At 30.9% G+C, this 27,379-nt stretch overlaps 1 protein-coding gene across 3 annotated transcripts in view; it reads right to left on the reverse strand.

The window, feature by feature from the left end:
• GALNTL6 (polypeptide N-acetylgalactosaminyltransferase like 6) overlaps positions 1 to 27,379 on the reverse strand; it is an 881,484-nt gene that overhangs the window by 503,425 nt on the left and 350,680 nt on the right. For all 3 annotated transcript variants that reach the window (XM_016148213.2, XM_016148211.2, XM_016148214.2), the window contains 2 exons: positions 23,264 to 23,402; positions 7,808 to 7,974 (listed from right to left, as the gene is read on the reverse strand). In XM_016148213.2, coding sequence (XP_016003699.1) covers positions 7,808 to 7,974; positions 23,264 to 23,402 — 306 coding nt within the window. The remainder of the gene's footprint in view (positions 1 to 7,807; positions 7,975 to 23,263; positions 23,403 to 27,379) is intronic.

The following is a 27,379-nucleotide window of genomic DNA, read 5'->3' on the forward strand; positions in this document are numbered from 1 at the left end:
GAAACATGCATCTCTAGCATAAAAAGTCATAAATTTTATTTAAGCATGTAAAATTGACCTAGTGTGTTACTGAGGAGGTTACCTTTTACTAATCTATAAAATCTTACAAATGTACGATGTCACCTATAAATGCCTCATCTTAAAGATACTATCTACTATTCTATTGTGGAATTGTTACCCACTTGACAGAAAATATTTAATTCTTTTAAGAAACATCTTGTTAAAATATATTTCATAAACAGAAGAATTCGATGATTAAAATGACAGCTCATCAAAAATCTTGACTGATGAGAGACTGATAATTTTCTAAGTGTTATAATTCAGGATAAAGAAGAAAATATTTGTGTTTTTTGCAGTGTCGATGCAATTATTTTTTTTAATTAAGAGAATATGGATATTTAGACATCAAAAAGAGCTGCCTGAAATACTGAACACTGTATTATTAATGCTCACAGCTGAGGTTTGCTGACATGAGGAATAATCATAAAACATAACCTTTCATTTCATCAGAGAAAGTTATGCCTGTCTAAGATCTGAAGCCCAACATCCATAAAATGGTTCGTTCAAGTGACACCCTACTCAAAACAGCTGTCTGCAAGGAAAATAAATGGAATTTAATCTGCCATAAAATAAAATGCACAATTTATTTTTCTTGAGGAAGTCATGCCCTTGTGGCATTGGTGAACTGTAACAGTTTTGCTTTGAAAAGAAGCATCTCCTTCTATGCTAAACCCATATTAATTCAACCATGTGAAATTTTTCTTTAGAGAAGGCAACTGGAACGCTCAATTAGCGTATCTACCACCTGATGATGGGGGCTACCATGCTCTGTCTTTAAAAGGACCGATTTAAAATACGAGCCCTAAATCATTATTGTATCCAAAGATAAATAGGTTTTAGGATGCTTGTTATGAAGGAAGAAATATATGAAATTGCCACTCATCCATTTAATGTCCTATGAAAAATCAATTTCACATGCTTCAAATCAATATGTAAGCAGCGAACTAAACAGCAAATGAGCAAAATATTAGTTAGAAAAAGGACAATTAGATGAGACTTATCATCTCTTTAAAAAAATATATTAGAAAAAACACTTTAGAAGCAACTTTATTGGGCAAACATAAATATTTTAAACACCATTTGACTGACTACTCTATACAGGCAGTTTTAAAAAACACCTCACAAAAGAGGTACGGTACATTTTAATTTGTTGATTTTATTCATTTAAGTACAAAATATTTTTTTAAGAAAAAAGGAAAAGAGAATAATAAAATTTTCCAACTTTGAAATTTGCTCTAATATTATACATGACATCTAATGTACAGGCCAACTAGACACTGGAACTTAGGCTCTGCCTCTTCAGTCTATTACAAGTTTTACAAAATACTTATTTTTGTGTTCAAAATTTGCCTAAAGGCATTTCATTTTGGTGGCTACATTCTCTCAAACTACGTATTCACACTCTGTATTAGAACATTTAAAAGGAGTTTTTACTAAAACTAACTACATAAAAATGTCTTTGTGTGGAAGTTTCAACAAATGTATCTTTATAATTTAAATATAAATCCCACTGAATCTTAACTGAACCTGAAATTAATTTTATGGACTTTATATATAATTACTTTCTTTAGAAGACAGAAGAATAAAATTTCCATAAGAATGTTTTTGGCAGTGTTCTGAAACTATCAGTGCCAGTATAATAAAGGCTAATTTAAAACACAATTCATTCTGAATACACATACCTTTATGTCAAGATCCTCTATACTAAGTAGTAAAATAAGCGCCAACTTAAAAAAGGTTTGTACTGGACTAAATAAAGCATTCTAGTAGTAATCATGAGGATTGTAAATGTGTGTGCAACCCTCAGTAACACTTCAAAATTGGAGATATTACTCACATTAGCTCTGTAGAGGAAACCGATAATATAACAGAATGCTACTCCAAACATTAGGGCAAAGGGAAAGCTCAACAAGGATCCATAACTCTCAAGATTTTTGTCAGATAAATTCTTTGGTTTACATAAACATCTATACCATGTGAGATTCAAATTTTAATTTAAAAATAGAGGGGGAGAAATTATGAAAGAGTTTTGTCTTCTGAGACAGATCCTACTTGAAATGTATTCTGCAACTGATGGTTATATTTTATGAATGCAAAGAGACTTTTTATGAGTTAACGTCATAACTTCCAAAACTTACTTGTGTAGGTGGTAGGCTTGTTTTTCTCTGACCTTGAGAATACACTACTGTTTTAAATTCATATTTATGACCCTAGGAAACAGTGTCACTCTGTGTCTTAGACTCCCATTTGACTGCAAATGCTAAACTAATTGGTAAAATAGAACTATTTTATTAAAATGACACATTTGACCATTATGCAACATGATATATGAATTTATTATCAGAAAAAAGGAACAGCTTTCTTTCAATTCTTTAGCAGATGATGCTAAATTACTAAATAGAAAAGTACTCAGTTGTCTTTTATAATATTTTCTTAGTTTCTGCTATTAGTTTTTAATGTTATCTTGATTTTAAAATACAATTATCCTTAGAATTTAAAATATGTATGAATAATAAATCTAAACAATTCTAAGATTCATTTACGGTGACTAGCTCTCAATAAATCCAAGACATAAAAATTGCTCGTCTCATAGTCTAGTGGAATATCTGATAGAATACCAGCACTAAAACATTTTTGTTGACTGTCATCTCAGAATTTTTATGTGCACTCTAGTGTTAGTATTTTATCATACAAAATAAAAATGCACTACCATTCTTCACCTATTTTACAACCTTTTCACACTGATGATATCTTCCAACTCTGAATGGTTATAAAACTTGTGCTGATTTGTCTGCTTATGAAAACTTTCCTTAATATATACTTGTAGACTATTTGAGTAAAATAGAACCTGAAACTCAAGACTCAGATCATTTGTGAATTGATTTAAAAGATTTTAAAGATTTATACACACTCAACCATGTAAAGAGTTTAAGATTTTTTTATGGTAAGTAACATGGACCTTTAAAGAAATCGCTTTACACACACCCACACACCCACACGCACTTCTCTTTTTCAACTTGGCATGATATTTATTGAATGATTCCAAAGCAAAATAGATCTATAAAATGTTGGAAGGTATTTGTATAACAAAGAAGGAAATTGGCGAGGGAGGGAGTAATGCCAGTAACTTGAAATTACATATAAAATGCTATAAAATGAGTTCATAAAAAGGCAGTACAAATGTCCACAAATTTGATTCCAATCTTTACAGATTTATAAATGCAATATCGATTATGCAATAAACAGCATCAATTACATAAAAAAACAAATAGAAAAAAGTTATTTCATAATAACAAGTATAAGAAACAGGAGTTTTTTGAAGTTATGCTATTTATGCATCCATATTACTCACTGAAGCTTCAACTCCAATTTGAAACATATTCTGAAACTTTGATTTACATAAAAATTACACATAGATCTGGTTAAAATGATGATTGTGATATATCTGGATGGGGTCTGAAATTCTGAATTTCTAATAAGCTTTAATGTGATGCTGATGCTGCTAGTTTGTGGACCACACTTTAGGCAGCAAAGATCTATGCTATAGGCAGAAAAGTAAACTGATTTTTTTTTAAGTTAGTGGATTTTCTAGATTGGGAGGATAGTTTCAAGTCTCTAATTTTTTCTCTAACTAGTACATGGAGCATAATAGGTCTTTGTGAACTTAAAAACTCGATTACTTACTTTTCTTGACTGGGAAGTTTAAAACAATCAGGGCAAGAGTGAGTGAGTGTGTGTGAGTGTGAGTGTGTGTGTATGTGTGTACCCAGTGCATGACAATACCTCCATACTTGCATTTCGGAGAATGTGTCAGCAACTCTCCTGTGATGATCCTTAATTTGAACTTGCATTCATCTGGGTATACAGAGTTTAGAGAATTGTCAGGTTCAAATATATCCTATCTCTGAGGTTAAGTCCCAGCTTATTTCACACATTTCAACATTTTCCATGTGGATGCTGTTAAGGTTGCCTGGAGTTCGGAGATAAGTCCAGGATTAGCTCTGCTTTAAAGTCATCTTAAAGCCTTGTTATAGTCCTCAAGTTAAGTTGTTAAATGTATTTCTGAGAGCTTACTAAAAATATATAACCACATTCACTACCTTTGGTATTCTTTGGATAGCAAAAAACATAGTGCTGTTGTTGGAAACTTACTTGCAGGCCTGTACCTTCACGTTTTTTTATAGACAGTAGAATTATGTTCTGAGGCTAAAACAAAAGTCTGTTTATCAAGCTTGGTTGAGGAAGAATATCTAAACTGAGAACTGCTAGATGGGGTAGTTACTTTTTTTTCCTCCCCTCAAGCATTTTGATAACTGGGTCAAACCTATTCAAGCAGATTTTTAAAAATCATCACTGCAATATTTATAGTTATTCAATTATAAATTATTTTTGTATTTTCTTTCTCTATTCCTACCAACTTCTATAGAAGTTCCCAGTCATTATAATGTTTACATTTTTGAAACTATGAATTCCAGGTGATAAAAACCTTGTGTCATTAACATGGCTAACATGTTGACCTGAAGGATATAAAATATAAGGCAGTAATATTTGATTAAGTCTTGTCAAAATTTTATTGCCCTTGGCCAAAGGATACTGCAGAATATCCAGGAGAATTATAGTGCAAAGACGTTAAGATGCATACTGAACAGACTTTGGATTGGAATATATTTGTGAAAATAAAGTGTAACATTTCAGAAATAATTTCCTAAAGGAAGCTAAAATAAAAACTGCATTTTCTTTTGTAGTTTAAAATTTGTCTGACCTAGTCAATTTGATTTTTAAAGAATTGTTACAGGCTTACAGTTTCTGGGTTATACAAAAAAAAAAGATATAAGTACACTTTAAAGTATGAGGGATAGTAGTTTTTAAGAGCATGCTTATAGATAATATCAGAATAAAAGGGGCAGGAAAAACTTCCATTTCTGTCTTAGACACCCTGTAAACAGGAGATGCCTTGCAATGCTTTTCTTTTCTTATAACAGTGAAAATAACCTTAAAAGGAATTTTGATAAACACTTCGTATATGTAGCAAATTACCTGCTTATTGGTAAAATTTGAGATTTTAAAAATATGAATGCAGTCATGATTTTCCAACATGTCATGAATTACCATTATTTGTCTTCATATGCACTCTGACTGTTGTTGCTTCTGAAGACAGATAGGTGGTAGATAGATAGATAGATGGTAGATAGATAGATAGATACAGACAGATAGACAGACAGACAGATAAATTCTTGTGAACTAGATCTAATTAAATTGAGAGCATCTCCTCAGTTATGGAGGTTATTTATAATATACTGATAGGGGAGTATTTGGTGAGTAGAAATCAGTAGTTGATAGCAATTACTCTCCTGAGTAGTTCACAACTCACTCAACCATCCAAAGCAGCTCTCCATCATAACCTCTCTATGAGGAGTTGCTTAAATAATTAAGGAGTTTACTTATCCCTATTCGATTAAAAAAATATAAGGCATAGGGAAGTTAATTTACCCAGTGTCATACAGTTAATAATTGGTGTTGGGTTTCTAACCTGCATTTCTCATATTAATTTTCTATATTTTCCATTATTCAGAAAGCAGGAGTGATAGCTCTTAGTCCATCTGTATCCTAATATTGTATCAGATGAGTTTTTGTAATCTGAGACAAAAATTTGGAAGAAGGGTCTTTCCTATTCCATGTACAATTTAGAATTACAATGTATTCTAAAAGATAATAGAAGTATTTTTATCACTTATTTTTTTCAAAGTTTACTTTTACACATATCGACGCATCAACATAATGAAAAGCAATATTTAAAAAATTAATTTTTTGAAAATTTAATGATTATATAATAATCCTTTCAACTTGAGAGTTCATAGAAATAGAATATCTAAGATTTACCAAAGCCTTAAAATAATTATTATTCTTAAGAATGTCCAATAGGAAAGCAAAATACTATCCCAAATAATTCTTTCCCTTTTATACTATGAAACTAACACTAATGACATTGATGGTCTCCGGAAGACACTTCTCAGGTAACATATGTAGAAGGACGGTACATCAGAGTTACCACTGTAGAAAAGATGACAGTGATCTGAAGTCACAACAAATGTAGATGCCACTATTTTTCTTTCTCTTTAAAGACTTTCAATCGAAAACACCTCTGAGAAACATTCAGCGAAAAATGTTCTACAAAGCAGTTTTATGCTACCAAGCGTTTCCTACTATGTTATCCCTAGGTCAGAATTCTGCTGTAATCAATAGTTTACCATGACAAAGTTAATTATGTAGAAAATTCTCCACAGATACACTGTCTGATTTCTCTTGGTATCAGTCAACCAAAGAAGACTGTTTATTTGGCAATATGCAGCCCGAGATCTTTAGTCTCTTTTTCATTCTTTTATTTAAAAACAAAATTTTAGCCTTAACAATTTAAATGCCTGTTTGTAGCCTGAGGTAATAATGACTACTCAGTTGAAATAAAAAATAAATCAACATGTTATATAAATTTGTTTTTAAATAATAAATATCAATTTGAGATACTGGCTTATATTCTTTGAACACATCTTCCTAAGCAACATAAGGCAAAAACTGTTTTGAAATCAACCTAAATCACCAAGTTGGTAGTTTACTATTTTAACAGAATGATGTTAGACAACATTACTTTTGTCAGATAAACTTCAACACATATTAATATTAGGCAAACCTTGAATCAGTATTTGAAGTGAATCATTGAAGACTAGAACTCTCTCTTAAAGAAAACTCAACACAAACACACTAAACAGTTTTATTTTTACAGAATTTCTGAATACTATGAAGCAAATGACATTTTTGCTGCAAACAAAAATTTCACAACTTCAATTAACTCAGATGATTTCAAATGTATTCTCCTGTGAGGCGTAAGAATAATACGCAATCAAACCATTTTACTGCCATTCTTTCTTACAGATACACAGCACTATAAAGCAGAGATTCTTTATGCAGTGAAATATAAGGTAGAAAATTATATTCCCAAACACATGAAAATCATTAGAAAAGGTTTCCTCCTCTCCACTCACACCAGCCAAGAAAGAGCAACTTTATCTTCCCTGCAATATCAATAGTTCCCACATTCAAATCAAATATAATTAATGATGTCCTAATCTTAGGAAACTTTCTATTTTATCCTCATATTAGAAAACCAATTGTGTTTATCAGAATGCTAAATTATTAAAACTTATGTCAAATTTTCTAAAACACTGTTACACCAGATTTTTTGTTACTGTTCAGATATGATAGAATTGCTAGAACTGCAAAGTTAAAATATTTATTTGTGTTACTTATAATTTCTAGTATTTATGAAGTAACACAAGCACAGCCTGAAGAATGCATTATACTTGTAAATAATAGATACTTTTCATAAACAGAAACAGATTTTACAGTTCTACTAGAATATTTCACCACTTATATGTACTTATGATAACATATTTTGCAGTGTTTGCCCTGAAGCTGAAAGCAGAATTTGAGGCATCTTGCCAACACTTGTCTAATTTACAACAGGAGTGTGATACAAATTCTCGTAGCTCCTCAAACGACACCAATAACTTCTCATTCGGTTTCTTTTAGATTTGGCCAATATTTTATGAAATCACAACAGACAAAACTTCATAATCACTTTTCAGATAGAATCAGAAAGAAACATCACAATAATCCTCTGCCTCCTTGTAAAGCTGCAATGTTTATGTAAGTGATAACAGAATCAGATAAAGTATTATTAACTGCACCTTACCTCTATCACTGAAGTCATCTACTAGAATGATTTCTGCTATCAGACTCTCCGGGGTTCGATTAATTATACTGTGTATGGTACGCAGCAGTGAAGTCCAACCTTCATTATGAAATGGGATAATGATGCTGGTGTTTGGCAGTCTTTCCAGGTACATCTTGTGCTTACAACTGGAGATAGTAAAGGAAGAAAGAAGCCAGGTCAAATTCAAAACTGAAGTATATCTTATATTACTATTTCTGCATTATGTTATCAGACAAATATGAAAACTAGACTCTATTTAATACTCTCCCAACCAGAGCTTGTATATCATAATAGTTATGCTACTCATTCATGTAATTAATTAATAATCTCCTTTTACACTCCTTCTTAAAAGAAAGAATTATTTATCCTCTTTTGTAGCAAGGGCTCAAATACTGGGTAAGAATTGCATCGAAATGTTGTGTTCTTGTTAACTTAAAAATTTCCTATTGTTATCTAATAGTAATAAGGCTAAATTTTATGCATTAAAATTGTTTAAGTTAAGGTTTAGATGAGTTTCCTTGGAAAGTTTTGGAAGTTCAATTTCTTTAATAACTATGTTTAATCAGTTTTGGTTGTGATATGTTTCAATGGTTGCGTAACACATAGCTCTGGGGGGAAACAGTCTTACAATGAAATACATGAAAATTTAATCTTAAATAACCACATACTGGTACAACCACATAATAAGATTATATTAAGATCCAAACCAAGACATTATCATCCCTAATGGAAATTTTAAAAAGAAATTTTGATTTCCTCGTCATGAAACAAACTGATTCCAAAAAAAGAAGTGGGCTTTAACTTTAGATGTAGTTAAAAGCAGTTTAATACATGTAATTGCTATTTTTGCATATCTGTGATTAATTTATAATTCACACGAGGGCAGGGACCTTGTCTCAAATCTTATTTAATTACTATCTCAGCATTGGGCATAGTTACCCAAAGTTTATTAAGGCACACGAATTTATTTAAGTTTGTGAAATCTCTGAGCTACTTCAAAACTAAAATAGGGTAAAATTTTAATCGATTATCAAATTCTGCATTTTTCCTGGTATGGAAACAAAAATGAGAGTGGAAATCTAGAAACAGAGTTTCTATTTTAATGTAGGAACATGTAATGCTTCATCTTTTGTCAGAACACAGGCTACCATTTAGCCTAGGTGAGAAAACAAAACATAGCAGGATATTAAAAGGTGATATATTCTACCAAGATACATAGAAATGTGGCAGAATATTCAAAACATTACTTGAAATGTTTTTGCAGTCATTTCAATACTTAATTTTACTATGATCTCAGTAGGATATATTAAATATTGCTGTGGATCTAAATCAAGAGATATTGCCTTACAGCTTGGGAAGATATGACGAAATATAATTAAAGCCAAAAATCTTAACCATCATAGAAGATGAAATAAAATTAAATATTTTAGACAAATTATTTAAGTATACAAATATAAACATTTTATTTTTTATCCTGTCCTTTTATCAATTATTTAATCTTAGGAGTTTTTATTTGTAACAATATTTATAAAACAGATTTTGAAGTTTGCAAAGACAATGAAGAGTTGGGAAAACCATCAAAATGATACCATGAAATGAACATGAAATTCTAGAAAAAAACCTGAAGTTCATTTTAGCATAACATAAAATGGTAAAAAAAAAAAAAAAAAAAAAAGAAAAGAAAAGAGAAGAAAGGTAATACATGAACCAGATCTGTCAGTGATTTCCAAGGCAGCGTAGTGACATAGATGCTTTCACATATAATGCACAGATCTGGAAAAGAGTGCCAAAGTAATTCAGCACATCTGCCAGACTTATATGGAGCCATTCATTCTTCTCACCAAAACCAAAGGCCCATGATAATTGTGCTTCCCTATACCAATATCAGGATAACTGCACCAGCTTCTGCAAACCATCATTCCCGATCATGCTCTGGGAATATAACTGATATTCCCAAGAAGGCAAGTTATTTTTTAAACATTAAGATAAGACATTGTACATGTCACTTGCATATTAATTAAGTAAGAACTGCATTCAGAGTAATATCCCATAAGCAATCATTAGGCTTATGACTTTAAAGTTTAACAGCTTTATGTGATCCATTCAGAAAAAAGGCAGACATAAAAGGAGGCAAGACTGATGACTCATAAAAATGTTTTCAATAATTTCAATAATTTCTATCTATGTAAGCTTAAATTACTACCACAGATGAGATGTAAAAGTAACCCTTCATTACCTCAGGTCAAGGATAGTTGGAGAACAAACAGTCCTATAGTGGGATAAGTCTATGCTCTTCCATATGGTTTCCCAGAGCTTCCCAGCAAGATTGAGCCTTGGTTGCCCAACAGGGGTAAACATCTTGACAATGCACTGCTGCTGGTTACTTTTCCTTCCTTGTCTTATTACTTCTTCACCCTGCCTCCCCAGATACTTTCTGTGATTCCTCCTCAAAACTATTGCAGTTAAGATTTTGTCTGCTTCTAGAGTTAACCAATCTTAGATGTAGGCATAGGGGTTGTATTTCACTCGGCAAGAACAGTCTCTTGAATACAAAGCGATGGTCAAAAATCTTTAAGACACTATTATTTTTGTTGAGTCAAGAAAGGCGCAGTTTGTTATACCTCTCTAAGTGCTCTTTCTTTCAACTTTTTAGTTATTATTGATGCTTTGTTCAGTCTCCTCTACGCCTAAGAAGTACAACTATCAGGACTTTACACAGTATACATAGAAAAATGGTCTTATCCTAATTAGTAGACTACTAGGAAGTAGTAGACTACTTACCTTCTATACATGTCTATAATTTATTTTTTTAAACAGACCACATTGAAAACTGACTGATAGCTTGTCCTGATAATACTCAGATATTGAAAAATCACACTTTATACATTAAACCACAAAGGTTCAAATGATGGTTTTGCCCCTTACTACCCTGTGACAATGGCAAGTTATTTAACTTCTATGAAAATAGACTAGTTTTCTCATGTGGAGCATTTTGGGAGGGGGGGAACCTTTTCATAATGTTAATAAGGTAACTAAGGTAATTAAATTAGGTAATCTATGTAAAACGCCGTGCAGTATTACATCTGATAATAGTAAGGGTTTGATAAATACTGTCATTATTGTTTTGCTATGATGTTGTTGTTTCGTTATTATTTTACCTGTCAAGTCCTCCATGGAAGGAGGTAAGAAACTAGGAGAGACAGGAACTGCAGAGGCGAAAGTCAGAGACACTTAGGATACAATGATGAATGAACTAAGGTTTCTTCCCTTAAGGATTCACAGACCAGTGGACAGATACATAAAATGATTAGACTCAAATGAGACAAGTGACATAATAAATGGCACAGAGGCAACGAGAGCCCAAAGGAAGTATGACTAACTTTGTCTGAAAGAATTAGGGAAGTCTTTAGAGATGAGTCTGTATGTTGAGAACAGATCATGTAGGATCTTGAAAGCGATTCTAAGGAATTTGGAAGTTAGCCTGCAGTCAACGTGAAGTATTTCATATATTGTTAATGATGAGGAAGACAGGACCATGTTTACATATTCCTCTGGCAGAAGGGCAGACGATGCACTGAAGACAAAAGGAACTATAGGCAGAAAGAAGAGAGACTGTAATAGTTCTGGCAAAAAATAATGAGGGTGTTTTTACTTTAAAAAAAACCAGACTTTTTGTGACAGTATTTAATCTGATCCAATTATATTATATGGAATGACTATTCTATCACTTATTCCCAAACTCAGCCTTTGGTTTCATGAAGTTGTGGTACAGATTACTGCTTCTCAGTATTACTAGAAATCCTGAAGTATATCTAGGGCTTTATTAAGAATCTGACGCATGTGTATTTTAGGTTTAATATCAAATCAGATTGAGAATGGAAATTGGGTAAATGTGAGAACAATGTAACAACATCGAACTATGTTGAAGAAATGAGTAAAATAAACTAAAACAATTTATGTTTATGGTTACAGATATGCAACAAAGTTAAAAAGAGAAAATTGGGACAGGTTAAAATGTGCACTGCCTTAAGTTTATAGAAGTTGAATAAAAATGCCTGTAATTATTTCATTTCATATTGCTGTGTTATTTTAAAATAAGCATTTGCATGAAATTAGCTTAGAGTTTAGGAATGGCTCGGAGATGAAGATACCTCTTTGTTAAATAATAATTTAACTAAATGGATAAAAAAGTACTTCAAACTTTAAATGAACCAGAGAGACAAAATAGTTTATATTCTTAAAAAAGTTAGAGGGAAATGACAAATCACGAAGGCATTTTAAAAGTTGACCAAAAAAATTGGTCTGCAAACATTCTGCTAAACCATTAATAATAATGAAAATAAATTTCAATAGAAAATTTCTCATACTTTTTTTTGTCTCAAACAGAATGCACACACATTTTCTGATATTCTCTGTTGGTATTTGCTAAACTGAGAGATTTAAAAAATATATATTTAACAGTATTTTTTATTTTAAACATATTTGTTTTTCACCCTTTTCATAGTTATATTAATTTATCTTTATAATGTCATTAGTTTCAGAAAAGATAGGTAGGTGGTTTTTTCAACAATAGGAATAGGTCAAAATAAATTTTAATTACAGATATATAAAATTATTTACATTTTTAATTACAGATATATATATATATATAAAGTACCAGACTTATTTATGATATATTGATATTTCTTTTGTCTAAAGAGACATTTTATTATTCATAGAATGATGTCAAAATTTATACTGTGGACATTTAGGTAAACTTGTGTCTGAGATTCTTAAGACTTTCATATTCTTACCGTAAGCTAAACATTTTTTCTTATTCAAAGACTGAAGGTGAGTTTTAAATACAAATTCAAAATCTACATTTTAAAAATTAAAACTCTTGGATTGAAAGATTTGAGCAAAATGTTTGGATGGGAGTATTTGCATATTTTAATCCTTACATTATTCTGTTAGCTTATTGAATGTATGGCTTTATTTTTTTGTTTGAGTGAATTTTTTCCTTATCTACTTAAGTATATCAGTCAGGATGTTATATTGTGCTCATAAACTATGACAAATGGCTCAAAATCCCAATGGCTCAAAACAATGAATAGTCTGGTTTTTTTGACTCTTCTACTTGTTCATCACTGGTTGGCAGGAGGGTCTCTTCACTGTAGTCAGTCCAAACAGCCAATATTTTGCCTTGTCAGTCACTCTGCCAGTGGTAAATGAGAAAACTACTGGGTTTGAAGCTGGTAATTAAGTAGTCTATCTCTAAACTGACATATTGCTTTCTGCTTAAAAGTTGGTCAGAATTAGTTACACAATGGATGGCCCAAGAAATCCTATCCTATGTGATCCAGAAAAAAAATCATCAGAAATATTTGGCACATAAAACTAGTGAATGCAGCCATTTTTAGCCTTCTGCTTTCTTTCAAATAAAAAAGGAAAAGGAAAACTTCCTGTTAGAACACATTTAATGAAAAACTAACAAGATTCAATTTTAATTATAAAATTTAAATTTTATAAAATTATAAAATTTAAAATTCTACATCTATAGTTAATTTCTTTGCATAGAGATCAATTGAACAAGAGGACAAAACAAAATATTTATGCTCCTAATAACAGAATTTCCAAATATATAAAGCGAAAGCTGATAGAACTGCAAGGAAATAATGATAATTTCACAATTATAGCACGGAATTGACTCTTTGCATTTATTTTGCTCTTCTTTTTCCAGTTTATTAAGGTAAAGGCTTAGATTATTGATTTGAGGTCTTTTTTAAAAATAAGTATTAGATGATAGATTTGAATGATTTCATTCTAGAATTGCTTGAAATACATCACAAATTTAAATATTTATCTTTATTTTTGTCCATATCAAAATATTTTAAAATTTCTCTTGAATCTTCCTCTTGACACATTGATTACTGAAAGATATGTTTTTAATTTCCAAGTGTTTAGAGATTTTATTTTCTGTTAATATTTAATTTAATTGTATTACAGTCAGAGGATACACTTTGTAAGATTTCAATTTTTTAATACTCATAGTATTTGTTTTATAATCCAGGGAAAGGTCTGTCTTGATGAATGTTTCATGCATAATTGGAAAGAATATGTATTCTGCTATTGTTGGGTGAAGTATTCTGTGTGTTTTCTCTCTTTTTTTTTTTAAATGTTTCTCTTTTTCTTAATTCTTTGGGTTATTTATATATTTTTTATTATTCTATTTCAGTGTATCCATTTTGTTTTTGATGATATCTTTCCATAATATTTTGGTGTTTGCTTTAGGGATTACAAATTTGAATATTTTTTCCAGTATATATTATTAATATTGTATGACTTCACTAGTAATACAGAAATCTTATTACTAGATAGGTCCCTTTACACTTTCTCTCTGCTATTATAATTGTCTTATATGTCCATGTACATTGAAAACCACATCGGAAAACATTTTTGCTTTCAACCATCTAACATGCTTTAAGGAACACGAAAACTCAGCATTCTTGCAGTGCTATTTTGAATTCTTATGCCCATCCCTCCTCCATCTATTGTTATTTTTCAGAATTCTAAGTTAACATCTGTCTAGCTTTTATAGTTGAGTTCAGTGCAATGAGAGTGGCATATATTTATCCCATTTTACCCAGAAACGAGAATGCTGCCTGTAGGCTTTAAATTGCAAATTTTATAGCTCTGGGGATATTCAGATTTTCTGCTTCATTTTGCGACAGTGTCAGTTTGATTTTAAGGAAAATTTTATATTTTGTTTCAGTGTCAAATTTTTGCCATGATGATGTTTATAATAAGTCTTCATTATGATTTAAATGTCTTTTGGAAGTTTAATGATATTTACTCTTTCATGTTGATAATAGTAATTGGTGGTTTCTTTCTCTTTGTTTATCCTTAGAAATATTTACTTGGGCTTTAGTAATATTATTAATTCAAACAAAATACTAAATTTTGATTTTATAATTTTAAAAATCTTTTTGACCAAGTCGTTAATTTATTAATTTCCATTTTTATGCTTATTTTTACCTAAGTAATTAATTTGATGATTTTTCTTGCCTAATTTCAAAATTTAAAGCTATGTGTTGCCTATAAGATCTGCTTTGTATGTAAAGATTATAAACAAGCTTTGGGATGTATTTTCATTATCTCCACTTAAAATATATATATTTTTAGTTTAACATTTGACCTGTGGGTTATTCATATGTTATTTATTTTATAAATATTTGCATCTTTTCTGTACATATTATTTTTATTGATTTCTAATTTAATTCGAGTTTAGTTAGAGAACATACTCAGTATTAATTCAATCCAATGAAGTTTATTGAGAGTTGTTTATATACCAGCACACTGTCTACTTGGGTAAATATTCCATGTGCAGTTAAAAAAAAGGTTTATTATGCAATTATTGAATATAATATTTAATAAATGTAAATAAACACAAATGAAGCCAATTTACTGATAATTTTGTTTAAATCTTCTATATCTCAATTAAATTTTTTGGTCCTCTTTAATCATTTACTGAGAAAGGACTGTTAAAATACCCAAAAAGTACATTTATTTAAAGCCACTTTTTCAAAAAGTAAAATTTAAGCTTAGTATTTAGGGTCACTATGTTGAGAGGCCTCAAAATTAAGTGAATCCATGTCTTACTTTTCCCATTTAAAGTAATATCAAAAAAAGAAACATCTTTCATTTATATGATTTGACAAATATATATTCTTAATATTTGTAAATAGGTTTAAATAATATTAACATTTGCAACAACATTACTCACTATACCTTTGCTGATGAAATAATCTAAAGAATGAAGTGGTAGTATGCTTTTAAAGATTGCTTAATTATATTAACATATTTCAGACTACAATGAGAAATAAGTACATGTACATATATAAATGTATCTCATACGAAACATATGAAACTTGGGCCATATTTCAGATAATACTAACTGTGTTAAAATGCCATTACACAGTAATAATGATAATAAACAGGCAGGGGATTATATTTTAAGCTTGCATTAGAGCCCACATTCTAAATGGTTATGATTTTGCACCATTTTGTAATGATGATGATAATTCTCTAAACTGGTGATAGAGTGCCAATTCAGTTTCAGTCAGTTTCATTAGAATCAGTCAGTTTTATTAGAGTATATGTGGGAGGGAAACCAATTCAAAATACTATGGTTTGTTTGTCTTCGTGGCTACAGCAAAAATGGTATTTGGGGGTATGTTCTGACTACCTTTTGATACATTTACAAGTGCTAGTGTCAGTTGGACACTCCCCCAATTAATTAATTAACTAAGTAACGAATTTATTGCTTTTAGTCTATCAAAAGCCTGATAAAGTGGCTATACTAATAGTTCAGGTAATAAGAATTTTGTGAAGTCCCTTCTAAAAAGATTTCCTAAAAAGATTATCAGAATAGGTAAGTATATTATAGTTAGTGAATAAAAAAATAATTTTTGTTCCTCTTCTCAAGGGAACCACTAATGTTCAGAAAAGAGAGAAAATTATTTTCTTCTAATTTTTTGTCATTATATGATTTCTTGCAAAACCTTTTTGGTTTGGCTAAAGTTCTCTTGGCCCCATTCTCAAAAGCAGCAGAATAAAATGTCAACTTGGCATCTTGCTAGTGACAAGCATACTATAGAGCTTATCTGTATAAGTTATTTCCAAGCACCAATTTACATAGTAATTGTTTTAATGTCAGCTCATTCAATTTTCAATGGCTGGTTTTAGTCACACTGTTTTTCTGTTCTAATCTTGCCATGTCAGTTGGATTTGATAAATCAGTGATAACTGGTAATTTATTTTGCTTTGACAGGCCTGAAAAATTAGTTTGGACTGCTGAGCATATGTGTGTTTGAGTGTGTGCTGCATGTTGGGGTGGGGGTGGGGTAATTGCCATTATTTATTTATTTATTTGGTTACCTAGTACATAGGAAGTTACTGGTAAATTAATATTTCATATGGTGATATGATTAACACTTTAATGCAATATGATATTTTATGTCTGTATGAAAGAACGAGAATGCGTTGTATTCACGCAGCTGTGGCAGAAACATGGTGAACACAGGGAAGATCAAGAGGAGACGGAGTTAGGCAGGGATCAGATGTACATGGACATCTTGGTTGGTGTTTTCTGAGGTATTATTTTTAATGCAGCAAGTAGTCTTTTAAGTATTTTAAATGGTGGGGGGATGTAATGACCTGCCTTAGTTCTTCAGGCTCACTGTCACTCACTCTACTGACTATACTGCACGGGAGCGAGATGGATTGTGGGAGGTCTAATATTGAGGTTCATCTAAAATTCCAGTTAAGAGATGAAAGTGGATATAGTTGAGATTAAGGGAGATGCATGCATTCGAAACACATTTTGATACTACATTTTAGAGATAGAATTACTAAAAGGGGAGAAAGAGAGGCCTTAGAAACAGGATAATGTACAAATGTCTATACTAATCTGCATAAACTAGCTCACGGCAACTACTGAAGGGTATCATTTGAATAACAATTTTGAAAGATTATTTCTTACCTGTTCCTGATTATCCCTCCCCAAATCTACTGCTTATGATATAACTGTTTTCCTTTTTTCAGTCATATTTGGACATACCCTAGGCTAAAATTAGCATTTGAAAAAGAAACTTTTTCTATTTCCCTCTGTGGCAGTATTCACATTTAATTGGAGTACATGACAGTCATTTTAGCTTAATTTGCTCCAAAGTTCACTTGTAAACTTGGTGAAAGATGATACTTCATCAACTTCACAGGTAAATAATAAAAATAACATGAAAGGAAGCCATTGCCTTCCAAATTTCTATGTAGCTTCTGAAATTGAGAAATAAAATAACTTTATCCGTGCACATGTTTGGATGGTTAAACTCTAACATTTCTGTGAATGTGTCCTAGCATTAAATAGACAAAGAGTCAAAACAGTTAACTAACACTTTTCTATTTCACATAAAATTAAAATGAATATCATTTCCGACATACTAATTCATAGTTAAAAGAAAGTAGACACACAATTATTTTTCCTTGAACTCAAAATTGACTAAAAAATTTGTTTTTACAATTTAAAATGTAGAATTAAATTTCACTTGATCTACTTATAATTTATGTCTTCATGATATAATTGGAAAAGAAGAAAGGAAAAATTAACTGAACAAGTCATGCTGTAGCTATGTGATAAACTTGGCCTCAACTCTAATAATCTCAATACATGAGGAGAGGCAAAGAAAGTTGCATTCACCTTCAAAGTAGGTTAACAGGAATTCAAAAACAACAAAATGACTTGTTCAACACTATAGTGCTAGTCATGGAAGTCAACTTTTCAACTTCATATTCAACATAATTTCCAGAAGATGGGAATATTTAGACTCTAAGGCATTGAAAATTTTAAAATTTACTCAAAAGTCTGTGTATGTTGAAAAATTGCCTTTTATCCTCATGTACAAATTAGATATTATGCACTATTCGTCTAGAGAGCAGACTTTTGTCCTTTCAATATATGCTCCTATGTAGGGGAACAGCCATTATTAGATTAATACTCTTAGGTTCTCACTATCTTCTCATACATTCTTTCCAGGAGAAACAAAGATATGCAATTGATGAATTTGAGTTATGGAGCTTACCATGCTTGGTTGAGCTCCTCCTTCAATTTTCTGCTTTGGAATCTGCTTGCTTGCAAAGATCAGACAACTAACTCTACCTTCTATCCCTTGTTATACATCCTGGAGTTCATCATTAGAAATCACATTTAAATCATACCCATCAATATAATCTTATCAATAATAAAGATAATTTTTAAATTCCAAACCAATCCGGGATAATCTCCCATTTGGCTCTGAAATTAAACATGGGGCAGGGTTGTGATAAACAGTTGACCATCAAACGACACAGGTTTCAACTGTGCAGGTCCACTTATATATGGACTTTTTTTCAGTAGAGATATACAGTACTATAAATGTATTTTCCCTTCCTTATGATTTTCTTAATAATATCTTTTCCTCTAGCATATTTTACTGTAAGAGTGGAGTGTATAATACATAGAACATAAAAAGATATGTTAATTGTCTTTATATTATCTGTAAGATCTTAAGGTTTCCGGTAAACAGTAAACTATTAGTAGTTAAGTTTGGAGAGAGTCAGAAGTTATATGTGTATTTTTGACTGTGCAGAGGGTGAGTGCCCCTAATTCCTCCATTGTTCAAGGGTCAACTCTATTAGTCTAATATAACTATAACACTACTGAAAGCAATCATATAATCCAAGAGAATGCAAAGATTCTCCTATATTTTCTCGAGTTGAGATATTACAAAAATTTCTCTTAACATTAATATCTTATTTCTTGCCAAAGTCATAGAGTAAACTATCCCTATCTTGGGACTATAATTGAAATGTAAAGGAAAAGTTAAATTAAAAAGAAAAGCCACAATTCAGAGTAGACTTATTTTAATTAAAGAAATCCCAGCTACTGAGCCACCACATAAATGCATCTAATTAATGTGCATGTGCATCAATTTGTATCTGTATAAACATGTATTTTTTTATAACAGCAAAAAACATGAACTTCATATCACTGATGAATTTATGAATCCTCTGCAAAGCTCACATCAACTCTTTTTTACACATGACTATGTCGTGTCCTAATCTCAGGCATTTCCTCTTTTAATAGAGACAATTTCATCTTACACACATAATTATACCATGTATTTAAGTATATATGTGATAACACTAATTAATTTATTCTTATCTAGGGAGTAATACTTGCTCAGTAATCATCTTGCTAACAATATATTCATGCATAAACATTAGTTTCTTTACTATCTATCTATCCTTCATGGTTTTATATTTTCTTATTTTATAATTATTTTGTATTCTAAATATAAGCTTTATATTTTTCATCTTAAATTGGAGGTAAAAATAGGATGTTTTATAGCATACAAAGATGCGGCATCCCAGATGGCTGACTGAATACAAAGAAAATGCAGAATGAATATAAAAGTGGGAAAAAAATTGAAGAGTGGTAAAATAAACCCAGGCCAGCTAGATATCTACTGACTGGACATTTGTTATACACAAGTTCTCACCATAAAATTTTTATCAACATCAAATTAAATAAAATTTAAAGATAATATGTTCTACGAACATATCTCAGCATAAGCCTAGGTCCTATAGATATAGACATAATTAGGTAATAACCTAAAAAGGAGTATTTAAAATATGTAGATATGTCTTCAAAAAAAAAATGCAAAAGTCAACAAAAAGTGTAGGGCTATGACCATGGAAGAAGAGGTGAAATATTTGACAATGCCACCACACAGATAGAGTGAAAAACTAAAATATAATACACATAATTGAGAGATGCCAAAAATATTTGAAAAACTATAAGAAATTTTAAAACAAATGAAAAGCTTGGAATTTATTATTGGGATGTAAGTAAGAATGATTAAATTATTGCACACATGCCAACTGACTTTCCTTCATCTATGACTCCTACTTAATGGGAATCTATTCGTGACTCAATGAAATACTAAAGCCAAAAAAAAAAAAATAGCAGTACATTTTTATGCTAGTGCAGAAGAAAGGACAAGTAAAAAAAAAATGCTTACTGGATTGGGACTTTTGAAAATTCTTTACAGTGAACTGGCAGGGATGTGCACTATGCATATCAAAAGACTTAAAACTATATATATATATATATATATATATATATATATATATATATATATATATATATATTTGGAAAAAGTGAAGATATGAATAAATAGAGAGCACTTGCAAGCCATACAAATTTTGCATTCTTTTCCATGGATACCATCAATATGACCAAGCTATGGTCAACTATATACAGTCTACTTGAAATGATAATACTAGAATAGGTGTCAAGTTGCTTTTATAATTTCAAGTACTACTTACACAGATATACACAGTCTCGTAGTTATCTGTGCCTGCATTTGGATAACCACAGAAGAGGTCAAAAGTGTAGAGCTTTAAACAGTGGAATCTCTGTAAGACTTTCTTTAGCTCTTGGTTTTCTGCTGGTAGGACTTTGACAAAATCAGAGGCTACATTGGATAGCTTTACATCAATGAGAGTCAGATACTGGACTAACCAGGGTAAAGTATCATTCTGGTAGTCTCATACTTAATGCTTTGCTGTTGCCCATCTCCGATCCTCTGTTAAGGTTTCCTTTTTTTTTTTTTTTCCAGTACTATTCTACTAGGTGACTATTTGTGCTACTAGACATCCAGCTTCAGTGAATAAGAATATAGCCACAGACCATATTTTAGCCACATTTTTCTTCCCTAACATTTAGAATACTGCCTTCTGATATTGTAAATTCCGTGATTCTAATAAAGTTTTCAAAGTATTTTTCTTTCCATCTTTAAATTTTCTTTTCCATTGTTGCCTCAGAATATCTTTTCTCAAAAGGTAGTAGTTACACTAAAAATACTCTGAGAAAAATGGGAATATCGACTGTCTTTTGACTTCAGTAATTTTCTTCATTGTCTTCAACTGCAATACTTTCCACTTGAACACACATTAAAAGATTGGAAGTGTGAGGGTGGGAGAGGAAATGGATGGAAATTATTATCTGAGCACATTTATTATGCCAACAATGCAATTTAATGCATCTTTGATGGTGTGCAATTAGGTATTAAAATTTCTCATAACTAGAAATGTTCTTGGTCAGTGGGAATTACTATAGATAATTTCAAGTAACCTGGGAATAATTTGGCTAGCTAGAAGACCTAGACCGGTATATAAAGCATTCAATTTAAGGAAAAATTGATTTGTTCTTCATATTAATCCTCTGTTTAACTACACTGGGAAATGCAAGTTTACATTAAACCTGAGGAAAAAAACAGGAATTCTTTTATATTTTAAAATAAATTTATAAAGGCACAATAGGGCAAATAAATCAGAATTTACTAATTTTTTTCTAAAGGGTTAATATTTTTGCACAAAATTAAGTTTTATTTATTGTACATTACTGGTTTAATTTAGATTCTTAGTCCTATTTTGATTAGTTGCCCTTATTTTCTCTGATTTTCTTTCTCTCATATGTGTTTCCAAAAGAAGAGTAAGGTGAAGAGGAGTAAACGTTTTAGTATAGTCGGATAGACTTCTAAAATACGCATGCCAATTTTACAACTTCAAATTCTGATCACGTTATATGTTCTTGCCATACTTTTGGCATTGCATATGCTAACAAGGAAACCATAACAGACTAGGGAAACAGCGCATTAAGCAATGCTAGGAATAGAGAAGAGAGGAATTTCCGGTAACTAAATGTAATATTATTCTTGTTTCTATTTACACTGTAATATTTAGCTATAATTTAGTTAAAACTGAACTCACTGTCAAAACTTATTGTCAATTAACAAGAAATTCATAATGTAAGAGAAAAGTGAGAAACCTCCATTACCTTTGGCTTATAAATGCATTCATTTTAGACATGCTTCATGGAAGATATATCTATAATAGCACTGACTCTGGCTGGTGTGTTAAGTTGGTAAAGCATTTAAATGTAGACATTGTAATAGCACTAATTACCATAAAAAAGTTTGCTTTACAATCTATATGATCAAATGCAAACATATGGATATAAAAGATTTCATTTTAAATGGGAAAAATATAGTCAACTCAATAAAAATGTATATTAAGTTTTAGAAAGTGGCTATTATTTTTACTTTTTTTATGTAGTTATCTTTATTATAAAATAAATACATCAGAAATGGACATCTTTAAAAGGAACCTAGGTTCTCGTGGGCCTCTGCTTTCTGTTATGCAGTTAGAAAACCCCGTTTACTTGATAATAGTAAAAAAGACAAAGTAACATCTTAGTTTCATTATGACAATTTTTCACTTCACAAACATTCTGAAAGGGTCTCTGAATCTCCCAGGTTCAAGGACTATACTGTCGTAACAGAGCTGCCCATGATCAGTACCTTCTGCAATTATAAATTTCAATGGGACACTTGGCCAATGTAACATTCCATCATTGCCAGTTTTGGGAGTCTGGGCCATGCCTAAATTTATATTTCTATTTTCCTATTACCCTTTGATTTAAAGGGCAGTTACATGTATCTTCCAAAAATAGTTTTATCAACAATCCTTGCCAAATAAAGGACCCCCCCAAACATTGTCAATTGCCAAAGCTCCTCTTCTCTCCCCAAATCAAGTTATTTGTAATCTCGCGCAAATGCAAACTACACAAAAACATAGCAAAAACTCTTCCTCCATAAGCAGTTATTCTTTTAGAATTTTAAAAGTTATTCCAATTAAAATCAAACATTTAAAACTACAGAACATAAAAGTTTTTAATAAAATTATTAGGGCAAAATTTTTAGTTACTTATCTCACTGTAATATGCATTAAATATAACAAAATAAAACGGACAGACAAAACAAAACTACTCTGCACATGGGGCTTGATGATACTCACTTTGCATGGCGAATATCTGGCAGGGATCTCTCTAGAGCAATATTGTTGCTGACAAAAATATTGAAACCATTTTCCCTGTAAGCTGAGTCATCATGATCCTCTTCAGTGAGGGGATAAGGTTTCCCATGTTCACCTTTCCCTAGCAGGAGAAAACAAAACGGAATTATCATCTGTATAGAAACTATTCCATCTTCTAAACACCCCCCCCCACCCACAAAAGACTTGAAAGTTGTATTTCTTTAGTCACCTGTTAGTTAGCTCTTGCAATAATATTTTATTATCTTATATTAATGATTTCATTAAAAAAGAAATATACTCATGATAAAAAGCAACACACAAAGTACAATCTCACCTTTCAGAGAACCATTAAGATTGTAAGTATATGTTTCCTAACATTTGTATGCAGATTCTAATATACAAACTGCTTTATAATTTACTCAATATAATTATATAAAAAGCCACTTTATTTATTTCCAATGGTTGATATTATTTTATTATATCTCATTTTACACTATTTCACTGAAGATGTTTTTATTTCTAAGTTTCCCTAATTTTGCCCTAATAATTTTGTCCTAAAAACAATATTGAAATGAACATCTCTGCTTATATATTCCTAGTTATGTGTTTTTGGAAAGAGGAGGATAATTACTACAAATAGAATTGCTAGAATATCTTTAGAGTAAGTATAATAGTTTTCATACATCCTCAGGAGCATTGGATACTTTAATATTTACTGGTGAAATAGCTTTATTCATACTTTACTTTCTCTTGATTACTAATGAAATTAATAACTCCATATACATTTATCACTTGTATTACATTGCAAAATGATTGTTCTGAGTTCTTAAAAATTATTTTTATATTTTAAAAAAATTTACGTGCTACATTTATTAAAGTTTTACTAATTATACATGTTGTAAATATTTTCTAAATTTACTTCATTTAAATCTAAGACTTGTACTTTCCATTCCTGTATGCCAAGAAGCTTGCCACTCTATCCTGACAACAAATAAAAAGCTGAACAGACTCAAAAATCAACTCTTCTTAAACCTGCAAGAGAGGAGAGGATACAGGGCAAACTGCTGCCCACAAGATTGGAAAGACAAGAGAATACAGGGAGTTGAGGCTTACCAGAGCAGGAACTCACGAGTGAAAACCACTTGGGAACCAGTGCAGGGAGAGGAAAACCTGACTTGTTAATTGACAAATTGCTGGAAGCAGAATGCAGACAAGTTTCAGAGTTAAAAACTCCAAGGGGAGGGACCTAATCACAGGGAAGCTCCAAAATTTTGTGAGATTTACCTCCAGAAGCTCAACTAGGTTCCCAGAGTAAATATCAAAGAAAATCCTCTTGTGCTTCCAGCAAGGGAAGGAGAAAAGGAGCCATTTTGAAATACATCAGAGCACACTGCAATTCTTAATAAGATCCATTGTCAAGGGAAACTAGTTAATCAGAGCCTCACCTGCTGGGGTATTCCCAGAGCCTAATGGAGCTGGGGGAAGGGAAATACCCAACTCCAGCCTACTCTAGCCATCCAATATAACCAAAGAAGAAAGAAAAATAACCTGAGAAAATGTTTTGAAATTCAGAGTCCAGAGATAGGAAAGATAAGAAAGATGGAAATGCTGTGAAAGAACAAAAAAATGCTATTGGTAAAAATATCGTGACAGAAATGAAGAATGTCTTTAATGGGCTTGTTAGTAGATTGGACACAGCTGCGTAATTAACCTCAGAGCTTGAGGCTATATCAATACATAGCTTCAAAAACAAACAAAAAATAAACAGAAGAAACACTGAAAAAAGTGGAACGACATATCCAAGGACTGTAGGATAACTACAAAAGATGCAACCTACACATAATGGGAATAACAGAAGGGGAAGAAAGAGAAGAAATATTGGAACAACGCTTAGAATTTATCCACATAAATGTCAGACACCAAACCACAGATCGAAGAAGCTTAAACACCAAGTACGATAAATGCCAAACAACAACATAACAAACAGCAGGCATATCATTTTCAAATGAAAGAAAATCAAAAATAAAGAAGAAATTCTGAAAGATGCAAAAGGAGAAAACATCTTATCTATAGAGGAACAAATATAAGAATTATATCCAACCTCTCCTCAGAAACATGCAAGCAAGAGAAGAGTGAATTGAAATATTTAAATAGTTGAGAGAAAGAAACCACTAACCTAGAATTCTGTACCTTGCAAAAGTATTCTTCAAAAGTATTCTTCAAAAATCAAGGAGAAATCAAACCTTTTGTAGATAAACAAATATTGAGAGAATTTGTTGTTAGTAGACATACTATGTAAGAAATGTTAAATGAAGTTCTTTAAAGAGAAGAGAAATGATATTGGTCAGAATCTTGGATCTGCATAAAGAAGGTAAAGCATACAGAAGGTATAAGGGAAGGTAAAATACAAATGAAACTTTTTAAGTTATTCTTAATTGTCATAACTGTTCAAAATGTAATACCAACAATATACTAGAATATGTATGCTTATGTACATATCATATGTATACATGCACTTACACATGCTTATATAAAAGTGAAGTGAATGACAGCAATGATACAAGGAATGGGAAAAAGGAAATGGGGCGGTTTTTAAATGTAAGGTACTTATGCTACCTGTGTAGTTATGTGACTTTATATAAAAAGGACAAGAACTTAAAAAAGAAAAAAAGTAATTGATATGCAAAGAAAGGATAGAAAATAGAATTGTATAAAATGCTCAATTAAAACTGTAAAAGTCAGAAAAAAAGTGAAAAAAAATGGAACAAAGAACAAGGCAACAAGTAGAAAACAGTAACAAAATATAATAGATATTAATAATATCAATAGTCACTTTGAATGTGAATGGTATAAGTGCACCAATTAAAAGACAGAAGTTGTTAGAGTTGACCAAAATAAATCTAATTTAAAATGTTTTCCTTTCAAATGGTTTTCTTTTTCTTTTCATAATTTCATATTTATTTATGTTTTATTTAAAAATAAATTTATTTTGTTTCAATATTATATTTTAAAATTCATTCATAAATTTAGAGTTTTACTAACATTTTACTTTTGTTTTATCCATTAAAATTTTCAAACATCCTGAACTTGTTTTGGTGAGAAATGAGGAAAGTATCATATTTATTTTTTTCACAAATGGTGAGGTAGTTGTAGGAGTGGCACTTAATGAAAAATATCTTTTTCTTTCCTGCTTTGAAATGCCACATAAAAAATTTTGCACATTTCTGTGCATTTTTAAGTACATCCATACTGTTCCTCTGTTCTCTCAATTCTTGCATTGTAACACTGTGGCAGTAACACATTTTAATATTTGGCATAGTGATTTTTTACCCACCATATTCTTTTGTAGACTAATATTGCATGTTTATTTTTCTATGTGAACTTTAGACTCATTTTATTATGTAATAAAATGGACATTTTGGATTTTGTTTTGTGATTATATCAGTTCTTCCTTGGAGATGTGATATTTTCATATATCTTAATTTTGCAAGGCTTCTTCCCTTAGATGTTAGTAAAATTTACACAATTTTCTTTATTTTAGTCCTATGCATTTTTGGTTAAGTTTTTCTAAGCATGTGTTTTTTTTCACTGTACTATAAGTAGTATCCTTTCTTCCACTGTTTTTTCTAAATGGTATACATTAAAATTATTGATTTTTATACTTATTTGTTAGCTAGTCACCTTACTGAACTTATCTTTTTCTAAAAAATATATATTTTTATCTCAGGTGGTTTCAGGGTGCATATCACTTTATTTCAAGTAATAGTACTTACTTCCACCTTTTACTGTCTTCTTCATGGGTACCTTGTATTAGATTTCTTGTTTAATTATAAAGTTAACATTAAGTAACATTGGTGTAGACAGATTTTAATCAGGTAATCATTCCATTGCCGCTAAACATTGCAATGTAAACTGAGTATGAGATATGTTTCTGAGTTTGTGTATGCATGTGTGTGTTTATAATTTATCATATTAATAATCATTTTAGTACCTGTTAACTAAAGATGATTTTCCATGAATAGAATATTAAAGTTTACCAAATACTTTTTCAAAATTTTGAGAATTTTTATAGTGTTCACCTTATTAACCTTTAGTTTT

This window comes from Rousettus aegyptiacus, unplaced genomic scaffold, assembly GCF_014176215.1.
Source record: "Rousettus aegyptiacus isolate mRouAeg1 unplaced genomic scaffold, mRouAeg1.p scaffold_m13_p_16, whole genome shotgun sequence".
NCBI classification, from domain to species: Eukaryota; Metazoa; Chordata; class Mammalia; order Chiroptera; family Pteropodidae; genus Rousettus; species Rousettus aegyptiacus.